Below are 14,312 nucleotides of genomic sequence, written 5' to 3'. Positions count from 1 at the left end.
GCAGCTCACAACTGTCTGTATCTCCAATTCCAAGGGATCTGTAACTCCACACATACATACACCTTCACAGATGTCTATGCAGGCAAAACTATAATGCATGTAGAATAAAAATAAATAAATCATTAAAATTTTTTAAAAAAGACTCTAGTTTCTCCCTGGGAAGACAGGATCAAAAGGATACCAAATATAATGGCTGCCTGGGGACCCAACTGCCAGACACATCTCTGACTCAATTCCTGTCAGCTTGTCTCTTCCCCATAACCTTAATCAAAGTAGCTTCACTTCCTAAATAACAGCAAAATTACCTCACAAAAGGAAGGCTTGAGAACCAGGTTTGGCAACCAGTGTCAGTTCCCAATGCTGCCACCTGAGGGCGCCCTCAAAGTGCAAAATGCCCAGGAGCAGGCTCAAGAAGTGCTGAAGACACTTGGGACACAATTTTCCAACCGTCCAAACTTTAGCTTTGCATAGGATCAAGCAAGGCCTATTCTTTTTTCAAACAAAGTAAATCTCCAAAAGGACAACAGGCAAAATGAATTCTAAAGTCAGCAATAAGCTGACTGTTCCCGTGGCTAACCTACCCTCAGTCTATAAAGTACCTCTGAGCTCTAAGGCATGCTGCAGCACCTCCCTCCCAGCAGCACTTAGGTGCTGTTCCAGGAGCGTTTCCTGACCTTGCTTACTGTAAGGGCCACACTATACATGCAAATCCAACCAAGCTGGAACCTTGGCACAGTGAAGAAAGTGTGCTGTTCGTTGGTTTACGTCAGTGGTTCTCAACCTTCCTAACGCTGCGACCCTCTAACACAGTTCATGTTGTGCTGACCCTCAACCATGAAATTATTTGTGTTGCTACTTCATAACTGTACTTTTGCTACTGTTATGGCTTGTGATGAAAATATTTTTGGAGATAGAGGTTTGTCAAAGGGGCCGCGCCCCACAGGTTGAAAACCACTGGTTTAGATAGAAACAGCCCAAGAAATATTACACTTGCAAGAGCACTTTAATTCAAAATTGCCCATGTTTTTAGTACATGACCACTCACTTCCAAGTCCACACAGCTTACTCTGAAGGTTCTGAGGACTGTACTAGTGGCAGACCTAGAAAACATGGGGAAATATGAATAATTATTATATTGCTATGCATTCTTCTTTGTTGTTGAGACAGGGTACTAGGTAGCCCTGGTTGGCCTCAAACTTGTTATGTAGTTGAGGGTGGCCTTGAACTCCTGATCCTCCTATCTCAGCCTCCAGAGTGCTGGGAATACAGGCATGTGCCACCATACTTGCTCTCTAAACTCTAAATCCTAGCTTGCTGTCATTTCTGCCTAATGTCTAAAGTCTCTCTAAATAAGCATGAAGATACTGATGATGTAATGGTGGTTTCTCTGGAGAGACGGCTCAGCAGTGAGGAATGCTTGCTGCTCTTCCAGAGGACCCACCTGGGTTCAGTTCCCAGCACCCATGGCAGGTGGCTTTCAATCACTATAACTCCAGCTCCAGGTCAGACTTCCAGCCTCTACAGGTACCCTCACACACGAGGCACACACACACACATACACACACACACACACACACACACACACACACACACACACACACACTCAAGGAGGAGCCAGGAGGAGGGACTTACCCTCAAGTTTCTATCTGGGTTGGCCTGTAGAAAACTGGGCTGCAAATGCAGAGCTCTAGGCTCGGCCTCAATCATTCTCTAAGGGAAACACTAGGTCTCAGATTCATGAACCGCAAAGGGCTGAGCAGAGGCGGAGTCTGAGATAGTGAACATAACTGGTAATTCAAATGGAATCTCATCTTCTGCTTCCTTTCTAACCCGTGTGGCTGACTTCCCTGACTCCCCACAAGATTAAAGACCATCTATTAGATCCTACTGGCTAAGAAACAAAAATGATATTAAGTCTGGCTACATTTTCTACAGGAAAAAACAATGATCTTTAAGAAAGCAAGATGGTGCTGGTGATGAACCATATTTCAGCTTCATGAGCTCTTTTAAATGTGGGAGTGTGGATACGGGTGAAACTGCAACCGAATTATCCCAGCACAACACACTGCTTACCTAACCGTCTAAGTTTCCCTGCTGAGTAAATAAGTATTATCTCAAATAATAAGTGAGATAATAGTTATAAAACAATCAACCAAATGTGACTAAGACAGCCTGGATTTGTTTTCTTTCCTTCTAAACCTCTGTAATTTATACTGACATTTCCCAGTTTACAGGACAGTTCATGTGTGAATTAGACATTTGAAATGTAAATACATTTTCCCATGAAAACAAAGCTATTTATATACACTTTGGCAAATGCCCAAGGTAACTGTTTCTAACCCATAAGGGCTGGAGAACTTCGGACACAGGCTAACAATACTTCTATTATCTACGATTATTCAGAATTTTGCCTGGGCCTTGGGATGGATCTTCTAAGTGGGACAGGCCTTGGGAACAGGCTTGAATTCCGAGCCACACAGAAACAGACTGAAGGAAGGAAGGAATGCTGATGGCAATCATGATGAGAGGTTGTTCAAGTAGACTGCCAAGGTGCCAGTGAAGCTCAAGCCTCAGCCCTTCACTCACACAGAGCGTGGCAGTGTGGCAGCACAGACACATGGCTTCATACAACGTAACACAACTAAAGCATAATCAGCTAAGATGGAGGTCTCTTCCCACCCTCTACTCGGTCCTTCACACACACACATACACACACACACCCCTCCACTCGGTCCTTCACACACACACACCCCTCCACTCGGTCCTTCACACACACACACACACACACACACACACACACACACACACACACATACCTTCACTCAGTCCTACACACACACACACACACATACACACACCCCTCCACTCGGTCCTTCACACACACACACACACACACACACACACACACACACACACACACGCATGCACACGCACACACACACACACACACACACACACACACACCCCCTCTACCCCCCCCCCCCCCCACCTGACACACTAGCTTCGGCTGGGAAGTTGCTGCCACAGACACAGGCTCTCCTCCTACTCATGGTTTTACATTCTGACGTTCTAGTTACCCACCCTCAATTGTGGCTCCAAAGTAGAAAATCCAAAATTACAGAAATAAATAATTCCTAAGTTTTAAATAACTTTTACTAGAGCTTACCGATAGAACTGTTCTATTTTATCTTTGGATTCAGAATCCATTGGGGAATTTATGTCTTCATGGATAAGAGGAACTGTTGTACATCTGCTTTGGATTTAATGGGGAAAACTGTATGTGGTTCCTAGTCATTTCTGCATAGAAATAAGTTCTTGCTAGCTGCTCTGGCTTAATAATGCCTTCCAAAGGCAGGGCTAACTGTTGGCCTGCAATCCCAACACTCAGGAGCCTGAGGAGAAGATCAAATGTTCAAAGTCAGCCTAGGATACACAGAAAGAACCTACTAGATAGCAAGATGGCTCAGCCAGTTGAGGATCTGAGTTTGATCCCTGGAACCCACACAGTGGAAGGAAAAAAGAACTGTGGGGCTGGGAAGATGGTCAGTGGGTAAAGTCACCTAGCACCAAGCCTGACCACTGAGTTCCATTTCCTGAGGCCCATGTGATGGAAGGAGGGAACCAACTCCTGCAAGCTGTCCTCTGACAGTACACGGCCTGCTCCACACACAAAAAAAATGTAATTCTTTTTCAAAGGAACTGTGCCATTTGATTCTGGTATCACCTCCAACTCTCCCTCCCTTTCAGTTACTAACTAACTGATCTGGAGTGCCTGCTTTTCTATCAAACAAAACAAAAGAAAAGAAAATCAAAAGAATGAATTTCACTGTCAACTCTCTTTGTAAAAGAACATCTTTTACATTGATTTGTTTCCTGGGGGAGGGGCCCCAGGGGGTGAACTCAGGTGTCAGGTTCAATTACAACCTCCTTCATCCACTGAGCCATCACCAGTCCCTAAGTCAGTGTTCTAAACTACAAACTACATTATATGTCCTTGTTCATAACAGAAGCCACCATTATTGAGGGCTACCACCTTTACATGCTTTCTCTCACTTAACTTCAAAACAAAGCTCCGAGAGATCAATCGAACAGGTGTCCCAGCTGTGGAGCAGCAGAATCAGAACAGGAATGAAAAGATGGCAGCTCTCCCACCCAGAGAGCATCTCAGAGCCGCTGTGGCTATCTGTTCTACACATGCTTTACATACTGGTTTTTCTCACACCTACAGAACTATGATCAGGTTTATAAGTTGGGTAAAATGAATAAAAAATTTGTAATTTATAACAACACAATCTAACAATATACTGCAATAAAGGTTACACGAGTGTAAGGGTTCCCTCGTGCTTCTAAACCGCTGGCTCTCCTGAACTCATCCTCTCAGATCATGGCTGACCACAGGAACAGCGACAGAAACTACAGAAGGTGAAAACACAGATGACGAGGATAAACGAACGCCAGACAGGGTCACTGTGTCACTGCTGACCTAAACAAGCCTATATTCTAGTCACTGGAGCGTCAGAACTGACCTCCAAGATGTAAATACGGAGCCCAAGGGAACTCAGGAGTATTCAACACCACTAAATACACGAAGCTGTGAGCAAGTCCTGGTCGGGAGAAAGTACCACTCTCAGCTTGGCACGTTCCTCATAGGGTACAGAGGCTCGTACCTTTCCTAGGAGCCTCCCCAAAGCTGGCTCTCTTCTCCAGAGGCTCACATAGAAACTTCTGCCCCAGGGCTCCAGAGATGGCTCAGCTGTTAAGATAGCTTTGTGCTCTTGCAGAGGACATACACTTGGTGGCTCACAACCACCTGTAACTCCAGTTCCAGAAGATCTGATGTTTCCTTTGGCCGAGACACCTGCACGCATGTGGTGCACATAACCTCACGCAGGCATGCATACACATAATATATAAATATAGAATATATATGTAATATAAAAAAAAGTTTAAGTGCCCTAATACAGGAAACTCAAACTCCTAGATAGCTCAACTACACATCTTTTAAAATCTCCATTGGATTCAGCTGAGACTCCACAGCATGAGGCTTTAAAATAAATGGGTCAAGTGTCAGCACAGCTGGTCACACAGCTATGGTAATCTCAGCACAAACAGATCTGCTGTAAAGAACTAGAAGACGAAAAGGAGCTTCAGATGTCACACCGCACTTACCGTTTTCCCATGCAATTCTTGGCGTTCAGACCACCAACCTTGTTTATGGCAGACCAGGCTGTGAGAGCCACATACGGCAAAGAGGCAGCTTGAGTATGAGTGAGTGACTTGGGCTTGTGCGAGACCTACATTGAAAGACAATGGTCAAAACCAGGCAGGAACGTGCAAGCCTATATACACGGCTAAGCATTTACTTTCACAGGAAAGCAAGAATTTTCACGGAGAAATGTATAAACTACTTCTAGGTTCAGTGTTTACTGCACACCCTACTCCAGAGTTGGTTTCAGAATAGTCTCCAAACAGCTCTTTACCTGATCACAGAGGCTCAGTAATGTTTTGCAGCCTACATTATTAGATATACCACTTCACTGTTTATTTAAAAAGACCATATATAATAATCATGATTATTAGATATACTTCGCTGTTCATTTAAAAAGACCATATATAATAATCATGTTAGACCTGACTATACCCAGAGATAAATTCCAATAAACCTCAAATCCTGATAAACACATTTTAATTCATTTTTGAGATCAATTGCTTCCTTAACTCTGTTTTCTGGAAAGTAATATTTCTAGACTTTTTTTTCTATCCTAGTAATTCCTAATGCCTCGTAACTCCTAATTCCTTCTCCAGGCTCCTTCTGGGGCATTTCCTCAATATTAACCCTTTCTCTCTACTAACTGTTAGGTCCCTGACTATATTTGATTCCTCCATGCCTCTCCCTTGGGTATATTTGGTACCTACTGGGTAGAGTGGAGAGCATGGCAGCGTTCACACCTCAGCCCACGTCTCTGCTCTAAGGATACAGATGACTGCCCCAGCAGGCAGTGCTAATAACTAACCCCAAACAGTTTGCACGCTTTCAAAGTTTCCCAGTCTTTATTTTAGCTCTCTCAAAGTTGCCCATAAAACATGAATCTAATCTGAAAAACCATCAATAACTTTCGAGATGCCTGCCAGTCTCCTTATACAACTAAGCATTTCAGCAGAGATGGCGAGTTACCTCATTCCCACTGACCACAACGAATTCTGAGAGAGTGCCTTGTTTCCAAGGAGGAACCGCAGCCCAGACCTGAAACGCAGACGTGCAGCTTTATTAGACACAGAGATGTCTGACCCAAGCTGAGCATGAAGGCATTCCCTAACACACGGCTATCTTGAGGGGGCAGGGGGTGCTCCAGTAAAAAAGTTAAGCTTCACATAATACCAATTCATTGCTGAGTACGATTCTGGATTTAGCAACTCAAACCACACTGGATACACATACTAATATACCTGCCACATTCAGTAAGACTCTTCTGGGGATCTAGGACTTACTAGCTGTGGCTTTCAACTTTATATATATATATATGTATATGTATGTATGTTTGAGACAGGGCCTCATCAGGTAGCCCAGGGGGACCCCAAATTTTTCATCTCAGATTCCTTAGCGCTGGGATTACAGGTGAGCCTCACCATGCCCAGCTGGCTGAGGGACACTTTATAACAGGGTCTCCTCAACTGCAAGCTGGCCTGGCTGTGCTGACTCACAGGGATTATCTTCTCTGTGAAAAGAAACCAGAACACGGCCAGTACCATGAGCTCACTACTATCTCTTGGCAGAAACATCCAAAGTGACAAGTGTACAGGGAGATTGTACCAAACGTTAGCTATTTCAAAGCTAGCTAACCCATAAGGTAGAAACTGTCCTTTAAAGACTCAAGCAAAACAAGTAGTCCTAATCCTATATGTTTTAAAGTCTTGCAATTCTTAAGTACTAAGTTAGAAAATTCAAGTACAAGCTGAGCATGTGGCTCATGCCTGTAATGCTAACACTAAGGAGGCCAAGGCACTGCCACGGGTTCAAGACAAGCCTGAGCTACACAGTGTTCCAAGCAGCAAGACCCTGTCTCAGAAAAAGAAAGGAAGGAAGGAAGGAAGGAAGGAAGGAAGGAAGGAAGGAGGGAGGGAGGGAGGGAGGGAGGGAGGGAGAGAAGGAAGGAAGGAAGGAAGGAAGGAAGGAAGGAAGGAAGGAAGGAAGGAAAGAAAGAAAGAAAGAAAGAAAGAAAGAAAGAAAGAAAGAAAGAAAGAAAGAAAGAATAGGAAAGAAGAAACAACTAAACCAATAAGTGTTCTGGCCAAAGGTCAGTCAGTACACAGTCAGTGGTAAGAGAGTCTATTTCCGAAGGAAGCAGGATCAGCCTCACCAGGTCACCCATGCACCTGCAATCCCAACACTTGGGAGGTGGAGGAGGATTAAGAGCAAAAGCTATCCTCGGCCACAAACCAAGTTCGAGACACAACTATACTCAGTTTACAATCATTTTAAAAATTAAAAAGTAGAATGGAAATTGCATATTTAAAAAAAGGAATAAAGAGAGCTGGGCATAGTGGCACATGCCAGTAAACCCAGCATTTGGGAAGCAGACACAGCAGAATAATATGTTCACGGGCATCCTGTGGTGGTTTGAAGGGGAATGGCCCCTACAGGCTCAGATATTTGCATGCGTAGTCCCCAGCTGATGAACTCTTTGGGGAGGATTAAGAGGTGTGGCCTTGTTGGAATGGATACGTCCTTGTTGGAGTTGGGGGTTGGCTTAAAAGTTTCAAAATCCCATTCCAGGCCCAGTGCTCTTGGATCAGTATGTAAAGCTTTCAGCTAATTCTCCAGCACCATGCCTGCCTGCATGCCACCATGCTCCCCATCATGATAACGGACTAACCCTCTGAACCTGTAAGCGAGCCTCAATTAAATGCTTCCTTTGATAAGAATTGTCTTGTTCATGGTGTCTCTTCACAGCAATAGAACAGTGACTAAGACACTTAGTATGTATGTAACAAGTTGAGACCAGCCTGAGTTACATGAAAATCAGTCTCAAAAACAAAAGCAAGAAAAGAGAAGAGTTGGAGAGGAGGAGAGGGAGAGGGAGGGGAGACGATAAGGAAAAAGGATTAACTCACCTCATCTCCAGGCTTGAAATACTTCACATCAAGCCCACACTCCATCACCACACCAGACACATCCCGACCCAGAGTCAGAGGGAACTCTTCTCCTTTGGTTCTTATATGCAGAGGATCACGCTTCATATTTAAAGCTGTTGCTCCATAACCACCTACAAAACACAATTTACCTGCTTCTTAAAGGAAAAGGCCAGAATGATTTTAAATATTGTAGGACACAGGCAGGTCGATGTCATATGCTCCATCGTAGACTCTATTGTTTGGTCACTACACAGTGCAGTGTAAAAACAACTGGGTGTTGCTCCTTTCAAAGAAAATTACTTAGAAAGCTGCAATCACTAAAACCACAATTGCTCAAAGTCTCTTTGAAACTCAGATTGCAAAACTGTCTTCTGCAGTTTTAGAATCCTCTTTTACATAATTGCTCTTTGAAGATGGTATCTCTATTAATTTAGTCATTTGCAAACTTTTAAAGTTTTTAGACAGGATCTTGCTATGTAGCCCAGGCTGGCCTTAAACTCCTGACCCTCTTATCTTGGCCGGAATGCTGGGGCTACAGAGATGTGCTACCATGTTTGTATGAGCTTTTAGCAACTTCTTTAGTCTGTAAAGAAGATAAACGTTCAGGCTGTTAAAGAATTCATACATTAAAGTACCTGATACTAACACTCGATTATGAGTTTGAGTTCTAGTCTCCATCTCCTAAAAAATCTATCTAGAATAATGATTTGAGTAAGTGCAAAGAATTACAGTGGAAAGGAGCTGCTGAGCTGCATCTGATATGTCTGATCAGGTCAATTGCATTATATCTGGGGGGTGGGGTGCACTGTTTTTGGAGGTTGTTTTTGAAACAGTGTCTCACAGTGTAGCCTTGGTTGACCGGGACTAACTCTGTAGACCAAGCTGACCTCACAGAGATCCATCTGCTTCTGCCTCCCCAGTGTTAGGACTAAAGAAAGGTGTGTGGTACCACACCCGGCTCATATCTTGTTTTTAAGGATATTTACACAGATAACAGATAAGTCAAATGAAACCATTCTTTTGGTCAAATGAATTAACTACTCTATGTGCCATAATAATCCAAAGTAAGTAGTGGGCCTCGCTACTCCAGAGGAGTTCTCAAAACCAAGGGAAGACCCTTGAAGATATTTAGTGCTGTCTTCAAGTGAGACCAAAAGCCGCAAAGGGACTCTAAACTAGCAGAACACCCCAGACAGGGCAGAAGGAGAAGTAACAATAGCCACGAGGGTGTACACTCATGTGAATGACCCACTACAAGAGAACAAAAAAATGCTGGAGAGAAGTGATGCTCCCGAGAAAGTGAGGCAGGATCCCGGAGACACGAGGAAGGTCAGCCTTAGATGGGGCAGTGACAACCAATCTACACAGCAGTGAAAAGCAGATAAGGGGGATGCTGATGGGTGGGCAGTCTGCGGAAGCTGTTTTCCTAAAGGGGGAAAAAAAGAAAAATCAAGGCACTTGGGAGAAAAATCAAAGTTGGGACAGTCCCAGAAATACTTCAGCTGGGGGTCCTTAGGCCAACATTCCACACTTGCCATCTGGCTAGCTAGAACGTCACTTCATCACAGAAAACGACAAGAGTGCATGGGAGACTCACAAGGGCACATGCTCACCTTCCCTGTCTATATGTATTTCCCTCTGCTAAGACACAGATAGCATTTACTCACTGAAACCCTTTGTGGTCTGAGCAACAGAAGCGTACAACAGGTCCGACTGTTTCCAACTGTTTTCTTAATAACTCTAATATGCTAATCTACTAAGAGTCTCACATCAGGATGCGGCCAGCTTGTAGTGAGAAGCCTGTTTGGTGACAAAATGGGGTTTAAGCTTGTCACGCCAGCTTCGGGTGGTAGCACACATAACTGGAACCCTAGCACTTGTGGAACGCAGGCAGGAGGGTCAGGAGTTCGGGATCATCCTCAGCCACCTTGAGTCTGAGGCCAGCGCAGCCCACAAGAGATTCTTACAAAAAGACAAGAGTGCCTCCCACTAACACAGGCTTGACTTGTTCAGAGTTGGGCTAATTTGGAAAACCCAAGATTTCATCAATTTCAGAGATTTTAATCCCATCTAGAGAAACCAAACTTTGTTGTATATGCTGTTGGCGATATTATTTTAAAATTATTCGTTGCTTTAGCCATTTCTATGATTATTATTTTATGTCCAGCAGTAGTGGCCATTTTCAGAAAAACAGCCTTTATCTGTCAAAATAGATGTTTCTCTTGTTTTCTTCTCAAGGGAAATAATTAATTTTCTACTTAAATATTTCTCAAAGCTACCATATAACACTTTCTCAAAAAGCATCCATGGGCTGGAAGATAACTTGAAAATAGTATTACCCAATCAAGTAATAAGATACTAGATCATCTCAAAAGCACTCTATGAAAGTAAAACGTGCTACAGTATTATATGAAACAGCAGCCTAGAAAGATCTGGACACAGCCATTCTGTTGAAATGAAACTGTACACAGCACACATTGTGGACTCACATCTTATAAAACAAAATTCCCTTTAGGCCTAATGTAAAAAATAAAAAATTTAAAATGAAGTAAAATATCATATCCAACTAGGAAGAGTAATTATTACATCAGCAGAAAACCAGAGGGAGAGAAATGTAGCTCACTGTCCAGCACTGAAGAAAAAAAAATTAAACATAGACAATTGCAATAAAGGTATTTTCAATTGTATCATCATCATCATCATCATCATTTGGTTCTCGGAGACACTTAATGGCTCAGTCCATGATGGCCTTGAACTCCCTATCCCCTGTCCCTACTTCTGAAACTACAGCCTGAGTTTGTTGATGTTTTGTTTGTGTGTCTGTTTTAACACCTAGGCCAACCTCAGACTTGCTATGTAGCTGAGAATGACCTTGACCTTCCGGTCCTCCCGGCACTACTTCTCCAGTGCCTGGACTGCAGGTGTGCACTGCCACACCCAGCTTCTGGAGCTCACACCCAGGACTCTGCAGGGGGCAGGCAGGTACTCTTATCAACTAAGCTAGCTCGCCAGTTTCCAGAGTTTTCCAGCTCGAACATTTGAAGACTCCAGACCCTTCTCCAAATTTCCTCCTCTGAAGAAAAGCTACTAAGAGTTATTCTGACAGGTAAAGGAAACAAAAGTCATTTTAGGGATACTTTACTCAAATATCCACAATATTCCCAAGATAACATGTAATTCTTTTGTTTTGTTGTGTTTATTGCTGCTAATGCTGGGGATCTGGCCCAGGGACATACATGGCTACATAAAGGAATTACTACTGAGCTATACCTCTGGCCCTGATAAAAATATGATTGAGACATGTTTAACTCTTTTCTTATCAGGTATTTGAAATCTAGTGTATTTTACAGTTGATTGTACTTTCAATTCAGCCCAGCAATACTCACTGCTCAAGCCATATGTGGCTAGTAGCTACTATCCTCAGCAATATAGGTCTAGGAAGTCACAATGTTAAATGTAACATTCAACATTAGAGCCAAATGACCTAATATCCATAAATCTGGACTTGAATTCCCAAACCCAGAGGTTCTCCCAGTTAGGTATGCCTGTAATTTGAACACAGTATCTAAAAAAATGTTTCTCCTTTTCCAACAATCTTTGTGAGGCCTCCTTTTCATCATTACTTCAAATAACAGTGTAATGGAATACAGAACTATGTATGAAAACCCAGCTGTCGTATGAAACCAGGCAGGAAAGAGATGTGCACAGGCATACAACAATGCTAATCATCTCATTAAATTTCTTGCTTTATTTTGGAAAATATTTTTTACAACTTATTAAATTTTCTTTATTTGGGGGGTAGCACAAATGTGCCAGAGACCACTTTCCAGAGTGATTTCTCTCCTTCTACCGTGTGGGTCACAGGGACTGAACCCAGGTCTTGGGGCTCAGCAGCAAGTGCCTTTACCCACCAGCCTTCTCACTGCATAAATAGTTCTTTTACCCCAGTAACCCCTTTGGAGGTAAATCCTGTGCTATGTTAACTACTGCTCATTTGAGTGGTTCATATATGTAGCTGTCTTTCAGTCCTTTTATACTTAACTCCTGTTTTAATTTTCTATTTACTGTATTTTAAAATAAAAATTTTAGCATTTGTTCAAATTTCTGATAAGATGGTTATAACTCATATAAAAGTTCAGTAATTTTCAGATACAAATGAGACTTGAAGCCAAATTTGAGAATTGCTACTCTATCACATCATTTCTGGAGAAAAAGTGAAGTTGGTCTCACATTTTCTTCTATTTTTAACTTAATCTGTAACCAGATAATACACACATATACACATGTATGTACATATAAAGAGAAATTAAGTTCGTCACACATTAAGTCATGTATGAGAACTGTTGCTGAGGCACTGAATGCAACTGTAGGTCCCCACACAAGCCCCTCAGAACACTGACCCAGGGTTAAACGTATGGCAGCTTCCTTAAACACTGGGACGTTAACTGCCTCAGAATTAATACTGACATTAGTCATCTCAAAACATGTTCATCTTCAGAAGACACAGACTGAGCTTCCATAAGCAAGACTGACAATATTTTTGTCAACATTTTTCCAGAGTTAAAGTAATTCATAAATACAAACCAATCTGTTCACTATTATAACAGAATAACAGTATAGGATACATTCAAGGAATGCTCTCTCCAAGCTTTTCAACATGGCCCAGCAAGAAAAATGAGGATGATAACATTACTCCAATCTCAACAAGTGTATATATAACAAGAAAATACATTTTAGCTACCGAGGGCAAAATGCAAAATGAGAAATGAGAATACTATGCCCATATCTTGGAGTCCTGCTCTGTTGCTTGGTACCCTGGGACTATAACAGAAGCTGTGAAGAATGGGAGAGCAAGGAGGATACAGGAAGTATATAAATCCCAATTCTGAACCAATGGGGAAACAACCAAACTCTGAAACCTATGCCTGACCCTAAAATTACCACCCAGTAAATTAACTGTAGGCACCACTTCTCAGTCCCAATTCACACTTTGAAAGAAAGCAACCAAACACACTTAATAAAAGATTAAAGAATTCCTTGGCTATTGTGGCCTCAGAATTTTAGAAGTATTTACAGGGATATTATCAAAAATCCTACACGACTCTGGATGGCTCTGCCTATAGGGCCACTTGCCACCAAGCCAGATGGTCAGAGTTTAATCCCCTGGGCCCAAACGGTAGCAGGAAGGAACCCCGTTCCACATGTTGTCCTTTGAGCTCCAATTAAGCACTGTCCCATGCACCCAGACACAAAATAAATACACATAACAATAGTAAACCTAAGTGACTCCTTTATGCCAACACTTGCTATCCCAGGACTGGAAAGGCAGGTCAAGGAGGCCTGCAGAGTGGAAACTGGTCTGTGGTGTACTATGAGTTGGAGGCCAGCAGGGGCTAGATATCGAGCTCTTGTTTTAAAACAAAAAACAAACAAAACCACATAAACAAAACACCTACACGCCTAATGATTAAAACAAAACAAAACAAAACAAAAACAAAGGTCTGGACAACTTACTTCTCATATTAACATCTATAGGATTTACACTGGCAGCATGGACTTTGATAATGACTTCGTTTGGGTAGTGTATGATGGGTAACAACATGCTCTGAGTGAATCGAAGAACTTCATTCTTTCCATATTTATCTATCACCCAAGCGGGCATGACCGTGCTCCTGGCAGGTGTAGTACTAATCTCTCTAAATGGTCGCTTTGGGCTAACTTTGCTTCTCCAGAAGCAGGCGGCGGCGGCGGCGGCACGCGCACTTCTTCTAAGTACACAAGACTTCCAAACTTCCATCCTGCACAGGGATGGAGCCGCGTCCTCAGAAAACAAAAGAGAAAAAGGCCAGATTCTGCCAAACCCACCAGTCAATTAAAGGGGGAGGAGATTCCAGAAACAAACTCAACCTGATGAAGCAACGGAAGGAAGAGAATAGAATTGCTACTATGCTCCCCGCGTCAGAAATGCTCCAGCTGACGTCCAGTCAGTATTCTGTGCATCGCCCCTTCCTTCCTTACACTCGCCTACCCCTTAAGGAAAAAAAAAAACAAACAAGCAGAGAGAGAGCCCTCGGCCGGGCGAGCAAACTGCATTAGCAATCCCTGAGCCAGGCGGACTGGAAGCCTCCGGTTCCCGACGCGACCCCAGCCTCGGTCTCCTTGCCTGTCCGCGCGCCGCC

At 43.0% G+C, this 14,312-nt stretch overlaps 1 protein-coding gene across 2 annotated transcripts in view; it reads right to left on the bottom strand.

The window, feature by feature from the left end:
* The window catches only part of Rtn4ip1 (reticulon 4 interacting protein 1), a 47,130-nt gene extending 32,846 nt beyond the window's left edge, over positions 1-14,284 (bottom strand). Inside the window, exons 1-4 of one of the 2 annotated variants that reach the window (XM_052751560.1) lie at positions 13,648-14,284; positions 8,113-8,264; positions 6,176-6,244; positions 5,170-5,294 (exon numbers count right to left, since the gene is read on the bottom strand). In XM_052751560.1, coding sequence (XP_052607520.1) covers positions 5,170-5,294; positions 6,176-6,244; positions 8,113-8,264; positions 13,648-13,930 — 629 coding nt within the window. In that variant the 5' untranslated portion in view covers positions 13,931-14,284. The remainder of the gene's footprint in view (positions 1-5,169; positions 5,295-6,175; positions 6,245-8,112; positions 8,265-13,647) is intronic. The other variant, XM_052751561.1, reaches the window with a different exon arrangement.
* Positions 14,285-14,312: the final 28 nt, after the last annotated feature.

This window comes from Peromyscus californicus, unplaced genomic scaffold (assembly GCF_007827085.1).
Source record: "Peromyscus californicus insignis strain IS unplaced genomic scaffold, ASM782708v3 Scaffold_22__1_contigs__length_63687245, whole genome shotgun sequence".
In the NCBI taxonomy this organism is placed as follows: Eukaryota; Metazoa; Chordata; class Mammalia; order Rodentia; family Cricetidae; genus Peromyscus; species Peromyscus californicus.
This window is presented reverse-complemented; position numbering and strand designations above follow the sequence as displayed.